A 25,047-nucleotide genomic window follows, 5' to 3' on the forward strand; every position below is an offset into this window, starting at 1 on the left:
CAATTCTTGTTTAATTCTATTCAGTGGCACAAAGTTTTGGGTCAGCAAGAGGAGTGTTGGGCCAGGCTTGTGAGATTTCTGCATCATGGCCAAACATACAACTTACGGGATCAGTCAAGCAGGCCTTGTCTTTCCTATCAACAGGCCTTTCCTGCTGTCTGGACTTTGATCACTGAAACACAATTTTCAATCACTGAAATACAATTATCCAGAAAAAGCAGGGTGTCTGTAAAAGATATTGGGGCTTACCTCTTCTTCTCTGAGAGCACCTGGCCAGAGTTCTAGTGGAGAAGCCATTTTATTCCAGTCCTGGGGATAATTTTCAGTGGAGAAATGGTAGTGGTGGGGATTTTTACAGTTAAATTACTTAAGGCCTGATCACTATCACCTGTCATGTAGATTTGGCTCTAAAACTGAAATTTAGAAACTGTAAAAGAGAGAGCACTATCCATTTTATTTTGAACAAATTACAACTCAACATTTATTCCATTCTTTGTGCCATGTGCTCTTCAGAATGTTCTTAGATCCATACATTGACAGCTTTAGCATTTGGTACAGGATCATGGAGATGGGTCACTGCACTTGAGTACACCTCTCTGAAGAAGCTGCAAACACAAGGGAGATGGTTTCAATGGAAAAAAAAAGGAATTTCACACTCAGCCTCTGGTGTGCCTCCTCTAGACAAAACGGAATACCAGCAGAAAGTTTACTAGCTTACTGAATCAGCCTATAATTAAAATAAGACAGCTGTCCAATACTCATGTGGTTGACAGTAAATAATTCTGATTGCAGTACTGGAAAACAAAGGAGTTTTGGTTATGGTAGACCATCATGACTAGGCATGATGGAATAGGAGACACCTAAAAACACAAACCAATCTATACTACTGCTACTGGCTACTTTAGAGAGTAAGTACTGCTGTTGGGGGGAAAAAAACACCGGGGGGGGGGGCTTAACATTTCTAGATGAGTAACTCCCTCCTTGAAATTGTCTCAATTTGCTACACGAACAAAGCAGCAGTCACTATTGGGAGAAAGGTATCAGAGGACAGCCTTAGATGCCAGGGTGGTCTCCAAGCAGGAGCCTTTGGGGCAAGAAAAGGGAAATAGCATAGTCACAACTGCTGTGGTAATGTAACCCACTAATGGACACAAGAAATCCAAGTGTGGCTGCTATCTCACCCTTTCCTCCAATTTATCACCTTCCTTGACAGATGCCACCTGCTGGACTGTTTCACAGATAAAGAGGGCTTAGGGATAGTGTTATTCCTGACCACCTCCTACCCTCCACATTTCAGAGGAAGTTCTCTCTAGCACATGTGCTAGATAGAATCTAAGCCAGTACCTAAATACATTGTTTTAAATTGCATGCGAATTAGAACTTGCCCCAGAACTTAGGTGTTAATGCTGAGAGCCACCACATGTTACTGCAGACCCAAAGCAACTACTTGTCCCCAGGCCTGCATTCACTAATTCACAACATCCACCTCATTTTCAGACATGGGAGAGGAATCTGGCCAGACACTCTCATTATTAAGGAAGAACTCTACCTCACCAACATCTATTTCATCCTCTTCTAAGAGGACTAACTGGAGAGGCAGCTTACAGTCCAAGTGATGCTGCAAGGGGCTCTTTAGCAATGCTTGTGGCTTTGTTTCTGCCCCTGAGGTAGCCTCTCCATAGGATGGAAGTCCCTGGTTCTTGTGACTGGACAAGGGGGCAGTAAGTCTTGTAGCCCCATTCTCTAACACACCCAACTGGTGATGAGTTGTCAGATTTTCCTGCTGGGTAGAGGTAAGGCTGCATAAGGAAATGCAATCATGACTGGATGGAAGTGTTGCAAGGGAAAGACAACTATGAACAGGATCCAGAAAGGGAACTCCATTTGTCAAACCAGGAGTTCCTTCACTAATCTTGGAGGCAGCACACCCCTCCTCTCCTTGGAGGGAACTCTGTTCATCTTTGATCCACTGTGGACAAACCGATACTTCTGCAGAACACAAGAGTTTATCCTCAGCCCCAGCATTTTCAAGTGGAATGTTACTTGCTTTTGGTGCCAGGCCTGAGGTGGACACCCCCTCTGGAACAGTGGGGTCCTGGGACTCCCCAACAGATTCATCATCTGCCAGAAGCAAATCCAGCATGTGTTCCAACTCCCCAGCAGATGCCAGGCTGTCATATCGTTTACCCTCAACTAATTCATCAAGCATGAGCAGCTGGTAGGATTCCCCATCAACCAAGGGCACAGGACTCCCAGACTCTCCTACCAGAGTCTTCTCCGTGAAAGAGGAACTCTCTGCTTTCACAGGCAGGAGTTCAGTAGAGCTAAGTTGCTGAAGTGGGGCTGCTACTTCTTGCTCTGTATATCTGCGTTGAGGTGGGGAGCTCTCCTCTTTCAAAGCGCACACAGAGTCTGCAGCTCTCATGGACAGTGCAGCAGATGGCTCTTGAACCACCTCCCAGCAGCTGCCATTGATAACCTTCCTAAGCTTCACTCGGCCAACCTGGCCAGCCTCTTGGGGAGGGTTTACACTTAGAGCTGGCTCACTGGAGCTGCGTTTTCTACCTTTAGTAGGCTTTAGAAGCACTGAGGGACTCAAGAAGCCATACAAATGGCTGGGCACTTCTGCTCCTTTGGCGTGATCCTTCATAGGAGGACTTTTCTTACGCCAGAGACGCCTAATGGATTTTGAGATTTTGCTGGAAACAATGACATCATGGTCCTTGGTGGTGCTTGGCACAGGTAAGGGAGAGGAGAGTTTTGGACGGCTCAACTTGATCTTTTTTGACTCTTGCAAGCCATCCTCAGCTTGCTTAACTCTGGGCCTGCCCTGCTCCAGGGGCAGATGGCCAGTTTCCTCACTGCCCATCATATTCTTCACTGTGCCTGCAAGACGTTTTTTCACTTTGGCTGTTAGGAACTCCGCCATAGCTGATGTATCTTTAATCTTAATTGTCTCTTCACTCTTAATTGCTGGTTTTTCCTTGTCAGTCTCTTTCTGGCTATTCCCTACTCCATTGGTGCCTGGAAGATGCACGGCTGCCTGCTGCTTTCTTGCAAGTAGGTGGGATGTCAGGCAGCAAACATCCGAGGATGGGGGAGAGTGCATCAGACTTCCCTCTCGAATGGATACAGGACTGGACAACTGTAGGCATTCTCGGTTCAAACGCCGTCCCAGTCCCTTTTTTACTAGCTTTCCTCCCTCCAGCTGCAGAGATTCTAGTTCTGACACCTGGAGCTGCCGGGCAGCTGCAAGAACATCCTGGGCTTCTTCTCGGGACACTTCCATCTCAGAGGTGTAGAGGAAATCCACTAGCTTACGCAATGGCCCGATCTTCAGTCCCCGGAGCTCTAGCACAACCTTATGGCCCTTGGGAGGCATCTCACGCTCCAAACGCTCTGTGAAGAAGGGGCTGCAGGCAGACAGGATACAACAGTGTGCAGGAACAGCCTCTCCTGTAAATAACATCATCATTAGCAGCTACTGTGTTAGCAAATAACCCCAGATGTACTGCTACCTCCAAACTCCTCTTGACAAAAGGGTGTTCCCCAGGACCTGTTCAGGTGCTCCATCCCCCTACAAACTATTACTCTGGGACTTCTCAAGCACTTTTTTCAGGCACTTCTTGCCCCCAAGAAGCAAGTAATTCCTTCCTGTTCATACGTAGAGCTGTACCATTTAATCTTCCATACAGATAGGTAAAAGGTAAAGGTATCCCCTGTGCAAGCACCGGGTCATGTCCGACCCTTGGGGTGACTCCCTCCAGCGTTTTCATGGCAGACTCAATACGGGGTGGTTTGCCAGTGCCTTCCCCAGTCATTACCATTTACCCCCTAGCAAACTGGGTACTCATTTTACCGACCTCGGAAGGATGGAAGGCTGAGTCGACCTTGAGCTGGCTGCTGGGATTGAACTCCCAGCCTCATGGGCAGACAGCTTCAGACAGCATATCGCTGCCTTAACACTCTGCACCACAAGAGGCTCTTTTCCATACAGATAAAAGGTAAAGGTATCCCCTGTGCAAGCACCGAGTCATGTCTGACCCTTGGGGTCACGCCCTCTAGCGTTCCATACAGATAGATAAACATAATTCCAGGCAGTTTAGTTTGAGCTCAGATTTGTTCCCATAACTCCTGCATGTGTTATACTAAAAAAGTTCGTTTAATCAGTTGTTCCCAAACGTTCAGGCTAACACCCACTTGGCTTCCCAGGCTACATCCCTAGTGCCCCCCCCCCCCCCGGACACACACATGAACATCTCTTTCCTGGTGTTAGGCCTACTGCAAATTCAAAACACACTATATTGCCTACATGTTCTTTTTGGTTGCTGTGCATATTTTAGTCTGGAAAAAATATACAAGTTCTCTGTAAAGTCATTTGTAACAGCCACTTTCGGTCCTCACTGGGGAGAAGGACAGATGGAGAAAGAGAGAGAGAGAAGCAAGCAATGGAAAATCCTCTGGCCGGATCAAGCAGGAGCAGGCTTTTCCAGTCTCCCAGAAATGGAGACTTTTGGGGAAGGGTTGCCAACCCCGAGTTAAGAAATTCCTGGAGATCTGGATTGGAGCCAGGGAAAGACCAAGGACCTCAGCAGGAATATGATCCCATCCAGCCTACCTTCTGAAGCTGTCATTTACTTCAGGAAGCTAAGCAGGGTTGCCCCTGGTCAGCTCTGGGATGGGAGACCACCAAGGAAGTCCAGGGTCACTACTACCCAGAGACAGGCAATGGCAAGCCACCTTGGAATGTCTCTTGCTAGGAAAATGCAGCTGCAGCAGGAAGAATCAGACTGTTCCCCCGTCCCCCGGATCCTTCCATCACCCCCCGGGGGGCATACCTCCCCCTTTGGGAACCCCTAGTTTAACTCATTCCACCTTCCCCTATACCCATTCCCCTCATAAAGTTCTGAGGGAACACTGCTGTTAACAAACATGACACACTGTTTAGGATGGTTAAATACAATAAACTTCCTATTAACTTCAACAGGAGAGTTCAAAACATTTTCTCTCTCTCTCTTAAGGGGAACTAGTATAGCAGGGTTATACTCTGCTTTACTTCTGAGATCTGATGAGATTGGGCTAATTTGAGCTATCAAAACTTGAGACACTTAAGCCTTATGGAGAGCATAATGTAAAAAATAAGACGTAACATCTCATGCTAGCATGAAAATTATACCCTTTGCTTCTCACTAATATCAGAGGATTGGGTACAGGCTATACGTATATTCATTAATGAGAAAAAAGTACTCTGAATATGCTCTGAGGCAATTTTAATACTTCAAATGTGTCAAGGCTAAACCATGGCACTGAAATCAATTTGGGACTAAGCCACAGCCAAGGGATACACATCACTTCCTATAGAAAACTACAATTTTAACAACACAAATTAGGGATATCTTTGGAACTTATGCAGTCAAGCTACAAATTGGGAATAGAACAACACTTGACATCTTTAAGAGCCAGTATCAAAATTTTAGCTGTGAGCCGTTCACACAACTTAGGACTTAGAATTAACAGACCCAGCAGAGAGATTGTGTACCTAGGTGTGGACTTTTTCCCATCAAAGAACCCTTTCCCTATTTCTTGTAAGTTGAAAGACAGTTACCTTCTGCTTGAAGGACAACATCACAAAATAAGTCAGCTCTCTGCTGGCGATGGAGCTGCAGGAACACCATACGAAGCAGGCGAGAATTTCGATACAGAATCTTGGGAGAGCCCATGGCAGAGGAACCTTCGTTAGGTGCCAGATTTCTATAAAAACAAGAGTTTGGAATTTAATTACTATCCTCTACAAGCAGAGCTCTTCACAGCTTTACTCATACTAACTCCAGCAAACAGAAAGATCCATGCAAGGTTTCATCTAACTGCCAAAATACCTTCTTCACTCCACCTACTATATTCCTCCACAATGTCAATGATCCTAGAGTGTTATTTTAGTTTTACGTCAGTGAGTAAGTATAAGCACTCATGATTTGCCAGCAGTACTTGTATGTTTTGGCTGAATCGAGAAATAATATTTCCTTACCACACAGAGATATCAGATCTCCAGTATTCAAGTAGTTGATATCAGTCAGGGCACAGGAATCTTGCCTCTAAATACAACCAATCCAGAACTGTATAAAAATTAGTCAGCTATAGCAGTAGTCCCCAACCTTTTTATCACCAGGGACCACTCAACGCTTGACAATTTTACTGAGGCCCGGTGTGTGTGGGGGGGTAGTTTACTCCTCTACTCTCAACCACTGCCCTAACGCTCTCTGATCGCTATGGTAATGTTTAAACATCCCTTCAAAATAAGATACAGACACGCCACAACAATGAACATAAGGAACATTTTATTTTCATGGAAATTTTAACTCATGACAATGACAAATCAATGGGAACCCTGAGCTTGTTTCTCTGCAACGAGATAATCCCATCTGGGAGTGATGGGAGACAATGACACCCGAAGTGTGTTGTAAAGGGCTGGCGGGGGGAGAGAAGGCGTCCTTCGCGGCCCACCTCCAATTAGTCGACGGACCACATGTGGCCCGCGGCCCACAGGTTGGGGATCGCTAAGCTATAGAATCAAAATAGGTAGTCAAAAAGGAACTATTCAAGTTGTAAAACCAAAACTATCTACATAGCACAAGGCAACCGCAAGCTGCTTTGAGACTCCTTCGGGTAGAGAAAAGCAGCATATGAGAACCAACTCTTCTTATATTCCAGTGGTTCTCAACCTCCTTAATGCTGTGACACTTTAATACAGTTCCTCATGTTGTGGTGACTCCCCCAACTATAAAATTATGCAAGTGTTCTATCACAGATATTAAACCGAACCCAACCAATGGCATGAAGATCCATTGTTCATGACTGTATGTAAATTGTTTTTTCTCCAGAGTTTCTCAGTTCAATTCTGCCTCTTGTCCCACTATGCCGATCTCGCTCTTTTCCGCTGCTCCAGACAGATGAACGCTGAGCTGCACCGCCACCTGGAGCGCCCGGCGGGAGATTGTGCCATGCTGGAGGCGCTGCTGGAGCGGCTGGCAGCTGAGTGTGGGGACACCTGCAGGAGGAGCAGCAACAGTGGTGGCACCTGCCCCCGTCAAGCTGCTTGCCCTGCCACAATCCATGTGAATGGGTCATTTGACCCCCAAAGGGGTCCTAACCCCCAGGGTGAGAACCACTCTATTCAGATGTCCCAGTTCCCTTCAAAGAGTTATAACAATACAGAACATAACAGAAATTGTTTATATCAGAGGCCTATTACTTCACAGCATTCTATAGGAGAGCACACGGTGACTATAATGTATCACTTAAAGGGAAAGTAATCAAAACTATTTGAATTGTAAACAGGCCTTTCTGTGAATCTTGCAAGGTTCAGAGGCCATTTTTTAAAATTACATATTTTGAATGATTTCTACATTTGTGAAAGACCAAATGCCACTCATCAGGCTTGGGGAATATATTCAAACTGGAACAAGCACATAGTCAACAGAACAACCAAGCTACCCCACCAGATTAAATTTAACGTTAGTGTTCATTAAAAGGTTGGCATATCATCAAAAAGTCTATTTAAATGAAGGAAAGAAAACATACTTTAAGTTCCAGAAAAAGTACAGCATATGTATAAACAGTATTTCAAATAGCAATTTGGAGATTTCTAATAAAAGAGACAAAGTTTGGTACCCCAAGACAATCCTTATCCTCTATATATTTGTGGAACGTGTCTGGCTGTCCAAGTTGGAATAGGGCCAATCAGGATGCAGCCAGCAAAGCTCCAGCTCCATCCCTGGACTCTACTCTTTGTTCTCAGATGTGCCACACTGCCTGGAGCCAGCAGCAGGAAAGGGGAAAGGGCTCTGGGCAAAGGGTTGTGGTGGAAGGCCTGCTAACGAGGGCCTCCCAGCCTGCTGACTGCCTGTTAAGGAGCTCTGTCCCCGGCCTGCTAACGAGCTGGCCAGCCCCCACCCACTCCATTTGATCCGGATATGGCCAAAGCCACCTTGCCACCTTAAACTGACTGGCTGGGGGCCAGGGGAGGGGACCCTTCCAAGTCCCGTTCTTAGGAACGGGCTTTGAAGCTAGTCAAGTAAATAAAAACAAACCTGATCAATTTTAAAGGAAGATAATAAATGAGTGGCACCACAGAAGCTGCTCTTAATCTGGTGTTTTAGCAGTTTCCTGCGGCTGCCAGAGACTTTCCATTCCAAGCATCAGACAGCTGTAATGTCACTTGAAAGAGAGAATTCTCCCTCTTGGCCTTGTTCTTAGCCTTCGTATCACTGGGCAAATGATACAAGTGCATTCTGGGGGGCTATGCTCCGAGAGGGAGGAGGAGACCCACTGTTTGTTTGCTCAACCATACGCCTGGCGAAACAGTGCTGTTTTGCAGGCCCTGGGTTTGGAACTCCAGGATGAGGCCAGGGCTGAAAAAGCCCTGGTTGAGGCCAGATGCACTTCTTTTGGGCCAAGGACCGACAGCATATTGGTACTTGATGATCTGAGTGCTCTTCTGAGGACATATTGGGAAAGGCAGTCCCTCAGATATGCAGGGAAGAAGAGTTGGTTTTTATAGTCTCAAAGTGGCTTACACTTGCCTTTCCTCTCTCTACAAAAGACACCCTGTGAGGTAGGTGAGGCTGAAAAAGCCCTGATATTACTGCTCAGTCAGAACACCTTTACCAGTGCTGTGATGAGCCCAAGGTCACCCAACTGGCTCCATGTAGGGGAACATAGAATCAAACCCAGCTGACCAGATTAGAAGCTTCCGCTCTTCACCACTACACTCTTGATATGGCCTTGAAGGTCAGAACCTTGAACTTGATCTGACTATAACAAGCAGCCAATGCAGCTGCTGGAGAACAGGTCAAATATGAGTCTTCCATTACATATATACTAACAACTACATACTTATCACTACTTTACTCATCTTGCGTTTAAAAATACTGTTTTTAATTCAGTACCCTGGACTGGCATCCCAATAGGAATTGAGATACTGTGAGAAAACAGTCATGCATCAATGGGAAAATTTGTTCACATACTCTGGATACCAAGACAGGTATGTCAGAAATCATTTTGCTTAACAATCCCTGGTTATATTTCTGTAGGTTCTTGGCTATCATCTATCCTGCTTGAAAGTTCTCTTCCCTTTTAATGGTATAGTTGAGATCTTTTATTTTTGGTATTCTGCAATCATACAAAGCTAAGATCTATGTAGGAGATGTGATAACAGCAACTTCTAGGTGGAAGGGTTTGCAAGAGTTAAATATACATATTGTATCAGCATGTCCCTCACCTGCACCTGGAAAAAAGGAGCTGGTACATGCATGCATAAACACACACAAGATTAACACAGATGGCACAGTGACTATTGCACAAAACCTGCAACTCAAACTCCCATGTTACTTAGGCTGTTTGTTGAGTGTGTTTTTTAAAAATCCACTTCCAATTTCTGCCACCATCACTAGAGGGTACTATTGACTGAAAATACTCTGAAGAATTCAATGGGATCAGCCAACAGGAAACAAAACATTCAATTTATACAGACAAGCATTTCTCAAGATTTTAGACAGTTTTCTCATTACAAGTCTGCTACCAACCTCTACATTTTTTAAAATATAAATATGACATTAACACATTTTATAAAAACAGAACTATTACTGAACTGTGCTGGTAGTTCTATTACTAATGCAGTTGTCATTTAACAACCTGCACAGGTAAACTGATCACATGCTACAGAGAACAACTCCCACTTTTGATATCTTATGAAATGAAAAGTAGCTAATAGGTTTTGCCACCTTTTTTCTTTACCAACTGTCAGATACTGTCAGAAATTAAACAGAAGTTTTTCTTACCAGTTGTTTTATTGAAAAGCTTCCCCAATTAAATTTCTGGATTTCTGCCCATTTTTAAAGCAGTGGTTCTCAACCTAGGGTTTGGGACCACTTTGGGGGTCGAATGACCCATTCACAGGTGTTGCAGCAGGGCAAGCAGCTTGGCCAGGGGGGGCGCCATCCACACAACAGCCTTGCATGGTAGATAGAGATTGAGCGTTCATCTATCTGAAGAGCGAGATCGGCATGGTGGGACAAGAGGCAGAACTGAACTGAGAAACCCCGGGGGGGGGGGGAAACAATTTATATACAATCATGAACAGTTGATCTTCATGCCATTGGTCAGTTTCAGTTTAATTTCTGTGAAAGAACACTTGCTTAATTTTATGGTTGGGGGTCACCACAACATGAAGAACTGTATTAAAGGGTCGTGGCATTAGGAAGGTTGAGAACCACTGTGTTAAAGGCACATAGAAAGAAAAAAAGGGGACATGGTAATATCAGCAAAGAAGGCTGTGTTATGTAACAACCCTGGTCATTAATATGATTGGCCTTTCAGAGTTGACATACAAGATCCTATTAAGCAAAGTACTTCCAATTCCAGCCCTTTGATATTACATGGACAGGGAAACATCATGACGGGACAAGAAACATTCCAGAACAATGGGAAAATTTCAAATCTCCCAGAAATCTTGTATCAAATTGCCAACTCTTCTTCTGGTAGAATTCATTAGCATTTAAGAGCCACAAGACAAGAAGAAATCCTGAATGATTTGTCTTTTACTCTTGCATTGTTAGTACTACTTTACTGCTACAAGATGCATACCTAGCACTGCCAGCAATTGCTAATAGTTTAGTAACACTTAGATTTAAAGCCCCATTTATATTGCTGGAATAAACTTTTTTTCAAGGAAATAAGGGTACTGCCAGGTTTCAGAGAAGCTACCAGTCTTCTCAGAGGCCCATTATGTATGAAGTGGAAGGTCCACATTCGGGGTGGAATGGCGGCGGCTAAAATCACCAATTATGCACGCTGCAGGCGGCAACTGGGCACAGAGTCAACGTATGCCGCCGAAAAAGCTGTGTTCGCGAGATGCGGAAGAAAGTGGAGCTTCCCAGGACCAGGGCACAACCAGAAGCGGCTCCGGAGTAGCCACGTGCATAATCGGATACTCTGGGTTTTGCCGCCGTTGCATTCCATCCTGTGCGTAAGCGGTTTGCTTCACTTCTTCCTCCTCTGTGTTCTTCATGCCGCCGTTTCAGTTTTGCCAAAAGCATTTTTTTCAAACACAGCATTCTCACTTTGAGAAAGCTACAGAATTTCTCATTATGGTCTATATGCAGGTCAACTATTCTAGGAGGGCAAAAATGCAACTTATACAATAAGTTTATTCTTCTTCAATGTTTCACAAGACTAAGTATGATGCCAGAATAAACAGTAGTATGTGTGAAAAGGATCCGAGGGTCTTAGTAGATCATACACTGAACGCAAGTCAGAAGTAAAAGGCAAATGGAATTTTGAGCTGTATTAAAAGAAGTATAGTGTCCAGATCACGTGAAATGATGTTACTTTATTCTGCTCTAGTTAGACCTCACTTGAAGAACTGTATTCAGTTTTGGGCACCACAACTGAAGAAAGATGTAGAGAAACTGGAGCGTATCCAGGGGAGGACTACAAAGATGGTGAAGGGTTTGGAGACCAAGTCATATGAGGAAAGGCTGAGGGAGTCTGGTCTGTTTAGCCTGGAGAAAAGATTACTAAAGAGGTGATATGATAACCATCTTCAAATACTTGAAAGGCTGTCATATAGAAGATGGAAGAGAGTTGTTTTCTGTTGCCCCAAGGTTGGGTTAAAATTAATTCAAAAGAATTTTCGGCTAAACATCCGGAAGAAGTTCCTGACAGTTACAGCAGTTCCTCAGTGGAACAGGCTTCTTCGGGAGGTGGTGCGTTCTGCTTATTTGGAAGTTTTAAAACAGAGGCTAGTTATCTGACAGCAATGCTGATTGTACGAACTTAGGCAGATTGTGAGTGAGCGAGCAGGTAGTTGTGAGTTCCTGCATTGTGGGGTTTGGACTAGATGACCCTGAAAGTCCCTTCCAACTCTATGATTCTAAGTTACCCACGCTGAGATTGTGAGTATGTAGCAATGTCAAATTGTTTATAGTGACCATTTGAATACATAGAACATACCACAAGGGAAGTTGGATTGGATTTAGATTTAACTGGTGGAAGGAATAGTAACAATTTGAAATATGCAGTTAATATCACATTACTGGCAGAATATAGTGAAGACCTGAAATTATTACAGGTGAAGGTTAAAGGGAAAAGTGCCAAAACAGGATGACAGCTGAACATTAAAAAGACAAAAGTAACTACTACTGGGGAATTATACAATTTAAGGTTGAAGATGGAAAAATTGAAATTATTCAAGATTTTCTTTTCTTTAGGTCTGTCATCAAAAAGAGACTGCAACTAAAAAATCCAAAGGAAACTGAGGCTGGGAAGGGCAGCCACAAAAGAGCTAGAAAAGATTCTTAAGTGTAGGGATGTGTTGCTGGTGATGGAGATTGAGTTAATTCATGCCACAGTATTCCCCATTACTATGTAGGGTTGTGAAAGCTGGATTATGAAGAAAGCTGACAAGGGGAAAGTAGATTTTACAAATGGAATAAAACCAGGACTGAGAATATGCAAATACCATCTGAAAAGAAAAGATCAAGTCAGTGGCTAGTGATTTTACTTCCAAGGTATCTGGGTATCAACTAAAATCACACAATCAGTTGTGCTACTAGCTAAAATAACAAAGCACTCTGTTTCAATGCCTCCACCTGGGATCCTCACTGCAGAAACATAAATTCACTCCCTTTTATTCTGTATTAATGCAGAAAGCGACCCTAGCTTCCAGCATGAGACAGAATTCCCATAAGTATGCATCAAAAGGACAGTAATATTAGAACAAAGTTGCTAAAATGTGTTCAAAGGAACAGCCCAACTATATTGTCATTTTCAGTTATAAGCCCTACTCTAGATAAATGTTCCACACTTTTAACAGCTACTTAGCAGACTATAGGTTTGCATAACTATGCCAGAATAGAAACAGCAGCCCAAGCACTGAACTTAAATTCTCCCCCAAGGACTACCAGATCAGAAGGAAAACAATATCTAAGAAATTCTAGAATCAGATCCTTGCGAGGGCAACAGCTTACATTTGCATACTGTTTTGTCCCCAGGCCAACAGTAATTAATTTTATATTATAAACCCTAGACTAGATGTCGTAGGTATTGGCATACTGAGTTTGTTAGCTGCCACAGATGCTCAATATCAGGCTGAGAGGCAAGATGAAGATGTCCGAATTTAGCAGTTAACCTGAGGGTTAGAGCCCCCCACACCACACTCCTACTGCACAAGTCCCACTAACTCCCGGTCGGTGTCCCTAATAGGAGGAACTACCCCATCCGAGGAGAAGGGGCCGATTCGTTCTTTCCCACCACCTGTTCTCCATTCGCTCAGTGAGGCTCGAGGCGGTCTGCCCCCGCTGGGCTACAAAAACTTCCCTCGAGCCCTCTCAGAGAGGCACTAACTGTCCGCGGCACTGCGCATGGCTCCCACCACGGAGACCCACCGTCGCGCGCTTATCTCGCCGCCAGCAACCAAAGCAGAGGGCGTCCGCACGCGCCGACCACGCCTCTTCGCCGATCTCAGGAACAGCCTCCCCATTGGCTGTCACGACGGCAAATAAAAATGGAGGCCGGCGGCTTTTGGCGGGAGCCGCGATGGCGTGCTTTCCCTTCGGAAGACGAGGAGAAGCGGGAATTGCAGGCAGCAGGCGGATCCCTTCATGGGCTCCTTTGAAACTCACCTGCCTTAAACCTTCGGTGAGCAAGTAAGAAGCAGAGGCGCCGGAAGCAAGGGCAGAAAAAGACGAGAGGCAGCTGTTCTCCAGGTCCTTCAAGGATGCCTGGCGGTGGCGGCGGCGCCTCCTTGGTGTATTTCCTCACGCGCCTGAGGCGTCTGCTTCCGTGAAAGGGGCGGGGAAGTCGAGCTGACAACTGGTGGTTTCGAGAGCGCCTCTCAAGGGGTTAGAAAAGTCCCCGGGGTCGTTAGGCACTGACTCTTCCTATTTTAATATCCGCATGGGAGAGGGAGAGTAGCTGAAAAGGCGCAAATCGTGTAAATGAAGTCGTATGATCACGCTTTGCCTATTGAATTTCTACCTGTGAAGCAGGACCCCAGCGTGAAAAAGAAAAAAAGCCGCACCTCAAACCAACACGCAGTAGAAATTTCGCCACAAGGGGGAAACCGAGACCCCACAGAAACTCACTTCCTGTTACTCTGAGTGCCAAGAACTGGATTTTTGAAGTTTCTTTACGCAATAACCTTTTATCCACTATTGTCAATCAAGTATGCAACGTTATTCCTAATGCTCTTGTTTTGTTTTGAATTTAAACAGCACTCCAGAAATGCAATTATATAGTAAAAAAAAATGTTAGGATTTATTATGTGCTGTATGCTGAATATTAAGGGCATAAATGACCTTTATATTCAGTAGGAAATGATGTCAAAAGCAATCACAAGTGTGTAGAAGGAGCAGTCTAAAATCTCAATTTTCCCTGCAGTTCTTTCCAAGTTCTGAATGCTCCCAACATTTGTAGACTGCCTCCATTAAAAACCACTGATCTTTTCTCAATTAGTTGCCTTTTCTGAGAGTCATTTTACAAATTATTTAAAAATGTTATCCAACAGATAGCTCAGTAGCTATCTCCTACAAGACCCAGGAATAGACTACAAAGAATTTCGGTATGCTTTTTCTTTTATTAAAAAACATTTGTTTCATATACTATTTTTCTCTGTTGTTTTGCAGCTGACAGTTTTAATCCCGGTGCTCTTCCTAGAGTTCATGCTTTGTTTCTAGATCAGAACAAAACTTGGCCAGTAGCTCAGAATATTTTTCGGTAGCCAAATTAGCACTGATTTATGTTATTGTCTTCAGTCTCCACATTGGGTTCCAAAGTGGCTTACATTGTTTCCCTCTCCTTTATTTTATCCTTACAACAACCCGATGAAATAGGCTAGACTGAGAATGTGTGACTGGCTCAATGTCCCCCAGCCAGTTCCCATCCTGGTTCTACACTTACCACTTTTGTTTTTTGCCAAGTCACAGCTGACTAATGGTGACCTTGTAGGGTTTTCAGGGTAAGAAATGTTCAGAGGTACTTTGCCACTGCATTCCACTGTGTAGTGATCTGTTATTTCACGGTGGCCTCCCTGTCAGATACTAATTTAGGCAACCCTGCTTAACTTCTGAGATCTGATAAGATTAGGCTAGCTTGGGCCAACCAGGCCAGGCCTATTCTATACTCATTAAAGAAAATGTTGGCAGTGCAGAATGTACAAGAAGTGGCATGCGCATTTTCCCATGTTCCTTGATATTGTACATTAGTTTTCTTCATGTGTATAACATTTTCTTGCTTTTAAGGATATAAGCCCCATAGAAGAAAAAACTGTCAGTGCATCAAGAAGAGGGATAGCTGACCAGTGGTAAAGGGCAAAGTCATCTACATTTACAAAAAATGATTTCAGCTGATGTGTCTAAAAGCTTAATAGTCCTGGGATAGCAAAAGAACTGTAAGGGAAGTTACACAGTGAAGATGCCGTGACAGAGAAGGCCTTATCTGGGGTACCCACCAACCTGAAGACAAGGGCATGCAACAAGATCTCCAAAGATCTTGATTGTTGACCAGGTTTATATGAGAGAATAATCCTTTAAGGATCCTGGTCTTAGTCAATTTTAGGTTTTAATAGTGATATTGACCCAATACTTGATTTTATTTATTTATTAGATTTTTATACCGCCCTCCCTTATGGCTCAGGGCGGTTTACATATAATGTCATGGGGTGATACATGGAACAACCTAAACACATAACATAGTCTAAAGTAACATCAACAATAATCCAACAGTGGTTTTAAATCAACACAATTTCAATGGACTTGATCAACAACAACGTAACAGGATCGGCAACTTAGATAAGGCCACCAGAGAGGCCAGAATAGTTCAGGCCATACAGGGGATGTCTCAGGGGATCTGTGGATGTTATTGGTTTTGTCGGTGTCAGGCAAATGCCTGGTGGAGCAGCTCCCTTTCAGGCCCTGTGAAATTGTGGAAGTTCAGGCAGGGCCCTGATCTCTTCAGGGAACTTGTTCCACCAGGTGGGGAGCAGGACAGAAAAGCTCTGGCCCTGGTTGAGGAACAATGTGCTTCTTTGGGGCCAGGGATCACTAGCCAGTTGGCAGTGGCAGACTGTAATGCTCTTTTGGGAGTATACGTAATAGAACCGTTTATTCCTCTAATAGTCAAAGCTGAAATAAGGAATTCCACAGGTTGTGTATATTTTCTCAAATAAATCTAAATGTTTATTTCTGTATTCATAAGCGTCTTCATAATATACAATTAAAATCTTAGGCAACCAGAACCGGGTCCTGGGTATTGGATTCACCCGTTTTCCTGAAAACTTTCTGTGAGATTGCTCCTTTGTTCTTAATTTGAAGATTATTAATTTTTTCAACAATGTAGGTAGAGCGTATCATATAGGCATCTTTTCTATTGTAATGAGGTCGTTCTACTAGGCTAAGTCTTGAGAAAGGGACTTCTTGGTCATGATGTGAAAGCTTTTGAATGCCCCCACCCATCATTATCTTTCTTCAGTGGTTTAAAGTTTTTTTTTCGTATTTTGTCTGGCATTCTCTCCTATTAGTCTTCCTCCCTGTTTGTGATTGTTATACATTTGTATTTATACATTTTTCTATTTTAGATGCTTTCTCATGTCTGAAATGTTTTAATGTTCACTGCCTTGGGAACTCTGAATAAATGGTAAGGTGGCATGGAAAATTATTAAATAAAATAAATAACCGTCAGGGGGGTTGTTACCTGGAACAATACATTTCCCACAATCGTACCTAGTTCTGAGGGATAGAACTAACCACCCTGAAGTATTAGACAAGGATTATCCACCTAGTCCAGCTGCCTGTTTCCACCAATGACTATCAAAATTACATCTGAAGCTTAGAAAGACCGTCAGTGGGTCCCCCCTCAGACATCCCTCCATGGCCTGAACCAGTCTGTCCTCTCTGGGGGCCTTGGCTGGGTTCTGTTCCTGTTGTATTATTTATGATCACTGAAATTGCGTTGTTGGATTGTTGTAGTTATATTTGTTTATGTTATGTATTAATTCGTTCCATGTATCCCCCATGTTGTATGTAAACCGCCCTGAACCATATGGAAGGGTGGTATAGAAATCAAATAAATAAATAAATACCCCCCATTGTATGTGCTCTCAAGCACATGCTATTCAGAAATACATTGTTTCTGAACGTGGAGGTTCCATGTTAAGTTACATTTAACTTAATAGAACTTGACTGAACAGTTTTCATACCAACATTTGAACTCAGTTTTCTGAGTCTTGCTGCCATCACTTGTTTTATAGGCATAGTCCAATCATGTTTGCCAGAAGTAAATTCTAAGTTCGTTGTGGCTTTTCCCATGTAACTGTTCACAGGATTGCACTTGCCAATTAAGATAGATTAGGCCATTTTATTAAAACAGAAGATACAAGAATACTTGTAAATAGCTCAAGATGTATATCCAGTTCCATACTTAATTTAGGGACTTCCCAGTCCCACAGTTGAGTCAGAAATGCTTTTATTTAGATAGCACAGAGGTAGGCAGAAGGGACTTGTATGGCTATAAGCCTGATATGTAGAAAAAACTCTTGCAAAACTGAAAAAATTCTTAGATAAATAAATACAAAAGGAACAAGGTTCATCTAGTAACAGGGAAAAAAATCAGGCTTATTGAGAACACACACACCCAATTACAAAAGTAGTATGCCTGCTACCTGATTTAATCACTGTTCCAAGCATTTTATACTTCGGAAAAAGGGGCAGGATTTTTATATGCATGCCATTGTTTTAGACTTGTACAGTTCATAATTTGTCTTGGTGTGCATCCCCATAATGGGACTGCAAACATACAGGCCTGCCGCTCGGAACTTTCCTAACTAAAAATTCTAAAAGAGGATGCCCACCTGCCTGTGGAGGCGCAGGTTTTCCCCGCTGGTCGGGTCATGTGACTACAGGGCAGAGCAGCCATCCTCCTCAGTTCTCTTTTTTCCTCTGGGATCAGTGGACATACTCAGAAGGAAACAGATCAGCCCTGGTCAGTATTTGGAAGAAAAAACACTAAGAAATGTGGAGGCAGGTAATGACAAACCACCTCCGAAAGCCTCTTTCCTTGAAAACCCCACAGGGTCACCATGAGTCAGCTGTGACTTGTTGGCAAAAAAACCCCAAGCAAACATGCAAATACTCTTCTCACAAAGCAAACAATATTTACAAAACAAGGATTCTTATTTTCATATGTAAAAATATTACATGTAATTACATGATGCATTAATTATGTCAGGAGTCCTGAATAAGAGAAGTAGAAGTCCTGAATAAGAGAACACAGGGCATAATCATATCAGCCCATAACTTAATATTGAATGTGTTTGTTTTGCAAATGTATTTATCTGTTCCAGTAAGCAAGACAATGGATTAGTCTGGGTATCTGGAGATATGTATGGTCAGATTCTGAAACCTGAGAGATTGCATGCATATTATCAGCTTTTCAAAGATATTCACACATTCTGTAGGTGAGAAAGGACAAAGTGCCATGTTCACAAATTACAGAGAAGACAAGTTGGGTCCAAGATCCCTACTCTGGGTCCTCGGTACAACAGTTACATAGGGCACAGGGTAGGGACTCAGGCCCAATAATGTATTAATCACTTTGAAAAATTTAGGATTCAGAGTGGGCTGGATATTAGCTACTGAAGGTGGGGGAAACTACTGCAAAGTTGCAGAAAGAAAAGGAATTGATTTCTCCAGCATGGGCCCAATACAGGGATGATGCCCAGAATGATCAGTTTTGGAGCCTAGATATTGTTTTCCATGAGGGTGAGTAACAACATTCTGCATATTGTATCTGTTCTGTTTGATAAGTGTCCACAATGTGGGCTCACAATGTGAATCATAGAATCATAGAGTTGGAAGGGGCCATACAGGCCATCTAGTCCAACCCCCTGCTCAACGCAGGATTAGCCCTAAGCATCCTAAAGCATCCAAGAAAAGTGTGTATCCAACCTTTGCTTGAAGACTGCCAGTGAGGGGGAGCTCACCACCTCCTTAGGCAGCCTATTCCACTGCTGAACTACTCTGACTGAAATTTTTTTTCCTGATATCTAGCCTATATCGTTGTACTTGAAGTTTAAACCCATTACTGCGTGTCCTCTCCTCTGCAGCCAACAGAAACAGCATCCTGCCCTCCTCCAAGTGACAACCTTTCAAATACTTAAAGAGGGCTATCATGTCCCCTCTCAACCTCCTTTTCTCCAGGCTGAACATTCCCAAGTCCCTCAACCTATCGTCATAGGGCTTGGTCCCTTGGCCCCAGATCATCTTTGTCGCTCTCCTCTGTACCCTTTCAATTTTATCTACGTCCTTGAAGTGTGGCCTCCAGAACTGCACACAGTACTCCAGGTGTGGTCTGACCAGTGCCGTATACAATGGGACTATGACATCTTGTGATTTTGATGTGATGCCTCTGTTGATACAGCCCAAAATGGCATTTGCCTTTTTTACCGCTGCATCACACTGCCTGCTCATGTTTAGTTTACAATCCACAAGTACCCCAAGGTCTCGTTCACACACAGTGCTACCTAGAAGCGTATCCCCCATCCAGTAGGCATGCTTTTCATTTTTCTGACCCAGATGCAGAACTTTACACTTATCTTTATTAAATTGCATCTTGTTCTCATTTGCCCATTTTTCCATTGTGTTCAGATCTCGTTGAAGTCCCTGCATTCTAGCTGAAAAAGTGCTAGGTATTTTCTGGGGGTAAACAGTAATGACTGGGGAAGGCACTGGCAAACCACCCCGTATTGAGTCTGCCATGAAAACGCTGGAGGGCGTCACCCCAAGGGTCAGACATGACTCGGTGCTTGCACAGGGGATACCTTTACCTTTACCTTTTATTTTCCCACCAACATTGCTGTACAGATTGTAATCGATATAATACTTTGTTTGCTCTATGACTCAACAGTCTGAGCCTGCCATTTTTGTGGACTGAGGGAGAGCTATGACATCATCATTGCTGTCTGAAATGTGAGTCTCTTCCTGAACAAATCTGATAGTCATTTTGACGTTCTTTTTAAATCTTATAAATACTGCTGAAGTGATTCAACTTGCCACATTTTTTACAATGCCTCCCTAATGCTAGATACTTCCTCTGACTTTTTAAATGCTATCTCACTCTGTGGGTATATAGGACTTGCTTTATGGTTGCTTTAGCAGCTGAAGTTTAGCTGATATCTCACTGCAGGTACAACAGTTAAGAAACCCATAAGAGTTACAATATGTAAGCTTTCAAGAGTCAATCAAAACTACCTTTTGTCAATCACAGTAGAACAGAAGTGGAGATTTGAGTCCTTTTATCCTATTCAGAAAGTGGGGAGGGGTGTGGTAAAGGATGTGAAGATACAATGTATTTTGTAATCAACTTGATTAGAGAAGAAGGAAAACGCTTGGGGAACAAAATTAGTATCTGTAGTGAGATAAAAATCCAATGTCCCTATTCAACCTCTGAAACTGTATTCATTCTATTCAGCCTCTGAAACTATCTCACTGCATGGATTCAAAAGATGCAGTACTTCCCAGTCTTTCCGGAAAAGCCTGCATGTCCGTGTGTAGATACTGGTCTAACATGAAATATTGTTCCACGAGCAGTAGTTTGTACAGGGAATGGTCCCAAGCACCACTAATAAACAGGCTACACTCCTAAAGATAAAAGTTGTTACTTATATATGCCATAGCTTCATTACTTTCCTCTTCAAATTGCTCTCTTGTGAAAAACCTATTCCAGTTGCATTTTATCTTAGGGGATAATAGTTCTGAGGCCCTGACCTGAATAGTCCAAGCGAGCCCAACCCTCCCAGGGCTGTCAAGAAACCCAGGGTTTCATGAAGTCCTAGTTAACAAAGCCTGCCCTATTAAATAAAACACAAGCATTACTTTCTTTGTGCATGCACACTTCCTCAGATACAATTTTTTTGTGTCATCAGCTTGCTGCATGGTCAGAGCTGTATGTAGTTTGAATTCATCCTTTCATCTCTGAACTAGGCAGCAGTTTGTGAAATTAAGAGAAACAGGAAGATCCAAATATTGCTTCAGGTTTCTAAGTGCTGTATTTTTGACAAAGGCAGAATGGGAAAAAGAACTTTGGATCATAGTAGATAGCTCAGTCAAAGTGTGAATTCAGTGTGCTGCAGCAGTGAAAAAGGCAAACTCTTTTATTAGGAAACAGATTGAGAATAAAATGGCTGATATTGTAATGTCCCTGTATAGATCTATGATGTAGCCATAGAACTGTACTTTGTACAGTTCTGCTCATCATATCTCCACAAGGACATTGCAGAGCTGGAGAAAGTAAAGAGGAAGGCAACCAAGAGAATTTGGGGGTTGGAGTACCTTCCCTATGAGGGAAGGCTGAAGAGTCTCGGACCTTTCAATTTAGAAAAGAGAAAACTAAAAGGGGACATGATAGAGGTTTATAAAATTATATATGGGGTAGAAGATGTCAAGACGTTCCTGGCTGAACCCCATGGGTTCTCTGGATAAGTGTATGCAAGTAACCAGACATTTGCTTAAAAATATGTGTAATTCGTTATAAAGAATTTAGGAAAATTATTTAAATTGAAATTTTAATTAGTACACTCGTAATGCAAACAACACAGAACAAGAAAGTTAACATACAACTTGACATTGGAGAATCTAAGTAAGGAGGTGCATCTTTAGTTACTTACATAAGTAGGCCCCAAATCAGAGACTCTCCAATGCTACAGCAAATCAATAGATGTGGGCCAAGAGAATCCAAGCTAGTATAATGTCTATCAATTGTTTTATTTTCAACCAATTTTAATATGTAAACTGCCCCAAGCCTGCCCACAGATAAGGGTGGTAAATAAATAAAGCCCAGACATAACTTTGGGCACCCAGTGGTCAGGCGACTGATTTGAGCAATTAAAACCATTCTTAGTTGAATCCTCCAGAACATTGCTTCATCTTTATTAGTAACCCCTCCCTTTACAAGAACCCAGTCTTCACACATAGCTGATTATCCAAGAGGCTTTGGAGAAGGCAAAGGAGCAGGCCTGCTGTGTCAGAGACGCGGCAAGCCTGCTCCTTTGCCCACCCCGAAGCCGGGGACTTGGGGGGGGGAAGGGAAAGAGGGGGCCACTGGACTCAGGGGGAGGGGCAGCCGGGGGCAGAGGCAGGCTGCCCCGCCCCTTCAAAGCCCATCCTAGTGCCCATTGCATTACGACTTGCAATGGGCTTTGTTTCTAGTCTAATATAATAAAATGCGTTGTGTACTTCTGACATGCTGAAGGTTCCAGAGTCTCCTATTGGTGGAATTTCTTCCCCTCAGGGCCAATTGCTGCTCTTGCTCAGGATTCCACACACCCCTTCCCTCCAGGCTTGCTGTGAAGGGTGCCTCTAGCAACAACTGACTGAGGCGAGGGACACATTTCCAAGAGCAATGCAGGGGAGTCTGTGGATGTGTGTGTGCATTCATTTTGAGGGGGCACACATGAGAGGCTTTGAGGTAAGGCTTCAAAATGGGACAATGCCTCAGAGTCCACTCTCCAAATCAGCAATGTTTGCCTGCAGAGCATGTCTTTATAGTCTAGAGATGAGCAGTAATTCCAGGAGATCTCTAGGCCCCACCTGGAGTTGGCTATTTTTGGCCTGGAAATATTCCTTGAAGTTTGGAAGTGGGGGCATCAAAAGAATATAATGCCTCTGTAGCCATCCAACCTGCCATAAAACACCCCCTGGCCTGTTCCATGGATACTTTTGAGAAAACAAAAAAATTTCAATTATTAGAATATGCTTCTAAACTCTTGTTCATTACCATGTAAGCACAGAGCACATGCCTTAGAGATAAGAGCTTCCAAAAATAACCTGAAGTATGTTATTTAGAATGCAAAGAGTGATGCAGAGACAGTCAGTTTTAGTAAGTCATATATTTTTAACATCCAAGTGTCCAAATGTATGTCAGTGTCAAATTATGGTCTCTAGCTTAGTTTCCTCAGCATAGAGAACAAAGCAGGCTCACTTTCATTCATAAGTACAAGTGTAATCAGCTGTCTTAAATGCTTTCCAGTTGTAGTTGCAAACAAGAGCAGATTAAAGGTCATACTTCTGAATATACTTTCTTGTTCCAGTGGTATGGGGACAGATGAAACATACACCATCATTTGCAGGAATTTGTGAGCTTCCTAAAGAGGAAATGTACAAAGAAATAAGTAGACATTTCCCCTATAGTTAGGGTTACCAGATCCCTACTAGCCAGATCCAGGTTGGGAAACTCCAGAGATTTGGGGATGGAGCCTGGGGAGGACAGGAACCTCAGCAGGGTACAATGCCATAGAGTTCACCCTCCAAAGCATCTATTTTCTGCAGGGAAGCTGATCTCTGTAGTCTGGAGATGAGATTCCAAAGGATTCCCAGGTACCAGCTGAAGGCTGGCATACCTACCTATAGTAGAAGACTTTTTAGATAGACATTGGAGCCAGGGTATGCAGTAGTTAGAGGCCCAGGATTTTTCTCTCACAAGCGATTCACATGGCATTCACTTAAGGCAGACATACTCTCTCAGTCTAACTTCAATTAGACTATTATGAGGATCGGAGGGGGGTCACGTGTAGTTGGAAGGGGCAGGGGCGCGGGGGGGGGGACATCTGTGCCACTGAGTTTCTTGGAGAAAGGGCAGTATGCAAACTTGGTAGATATTTAGATAGTTGGATAAGATATTCCAACCCTCCTTGATAACTAGGTGGTTTGAAGCCATGGGCAATGCTAATAAATTATTATCATTTACTTCTGTGTGCCTAGCTGTGGCCCTTAATTAAAATCAAAAGGGGGTGCACTGTAACTAAGAATATATGAACAAGAATATATCATTTTTAATTGGCTATAAGTGTCACCCTAGGACATTCCAATATTAATCTAAAAGTGGGAGCATCTATTATTAGGCTTATGAATCATTGGAGGGAATTAATTATGAACACATAGAGCTGCCTTATACTGAACCAGACCTTTGTCTACATTGATGGACAGCAACTCTTCAGGATTTCAGATTGAAATCTTTTGTATCACATTCTAGCTGGTCCTTTTAATTCAATATGCTGGGGAATCTTGTCTTAGAGAAAACACAAGCTGTGCATTATACATTTTGTTGCATTTTCTCTTTGTATGCTGCTATGCAGTATATGCCTCTTGTGTTAAACAAATCTAACTGGTTAACTGACTCCAACCAAAGTTTTAATTAAGGCTGTCACATTTTTGTCTTGTGGAATAGTATATCAGCTCCATACTCCATTGTCATTTTAGTATAGGCCTACTGAACTGCTAAGATAGGGTATAGGCCTATAGGCATTTTTGCAAATACACAATATTGACTTTTAACATAGAATACAGTACATTTGCAGTTTTAGCCAACAGAGTAAGATTCTTCTTGTTAAGCAGAGCTTTAAGAATCTGCCATTCATTCCTGCAATTTAGCCCCAACTTGGTTATATAGTGCTGATTCAGGATGTGTTGGCTGTGAAGAGATAGGCAGACCAAGATGATTGGGGAGGTGGCATCCATTATCCTGAATGTGAGGAGGGCCCAAAGGGAATTTTTGTCAGTGGACTCATGGTGGCTCTGGCAGTACTGCACTGCCGTACAAATAATGCTGTGAAGATAACTTCACACCAATAGCATCCTTCTCTTTAAAGAAACGGTGTTCAACAAGTTGCCCATTGTACATATTGCATTTGTTCAGCAAATCTGAAACTATGGCCTAAGGGCCACAATTGCTTTCAGACAGCATAATAGAAATGATCCAAATATAAAATTTATACACGCATTCTCCCAACGCTCACTTCTTGCAGCAGCGGTAGAAATTCTGAAAACAATGTTCCTTGGCAGAGAGTTCTCTGCCCCAAATAAAACATTTAAGAAAATGTTAGGTAGAAGAAAGGTGTTGGCAAAGTTCATTTATACATACTGCAGAAATATTTGATCACAGTTGATTTTTACATTATGATCACCATGTGACAAGAATCCTAAATGTCATCTAGCTGGAGGT

At 43.0% G+C, this 25,047-nt stretch overlaps 1 protein-coding gene across 9 annotated transcripts; it reads right to left on the reverse strand.

Moving 5' to 3' along the window:
• Positions 1–12: 12 nt before the first annotated feature.
• On the reverse strand, positions 13–14,093 carry BTBD18 (BTB domain containing 18). Of its 9 annotated transcripts, none has more exons than XM_077321009.1 (4): positions 13,312–13,496; positions 5,606–5,751; positions 1,606–3,456; positions 13–605 (listed from the first exon to the last, which is right to left on the reverse strand). In XM_077321009.1, the coding sequence occupies exons 1-4, from the start codon at positions 13,320–13,322 to the stop codon at positions 574–576; spliced, it is 2,040 nt and encodes a 679-aa protein (XP_077177124.1). In that variant the 5' UTR covers positions 13,323–13,496; the 3' UTR covers positions 13–573. The 9 variants fall into 9 exon arrangements, with proteins under 9 accessions (XP_077177124.1, XP_077177120.1, XP_077177117.1 ...); XM_077321005.1 differs by having other exon boundaries at positions 1,555–3,456; XM_077321002.1 differs by having other exon boundaries at positions 1,550–3,456.
• Positions 14,094–25,047: the final 10,954 nt, after the last annotated feature.

This window comes from Paroedura picta, chromosome 2 (genome assembly GCF_049243985.1).
Source record: "Paroedura picta isolate Pp20150507F chromosome 2, Ppicta_v3.0, whole genome shotgun sequence".
NCBI lineage: Eukaryota > Metazoa > Chordata > Lepidosauria > Squamata > Gekkonidae > Paroedura > Paroedura picta.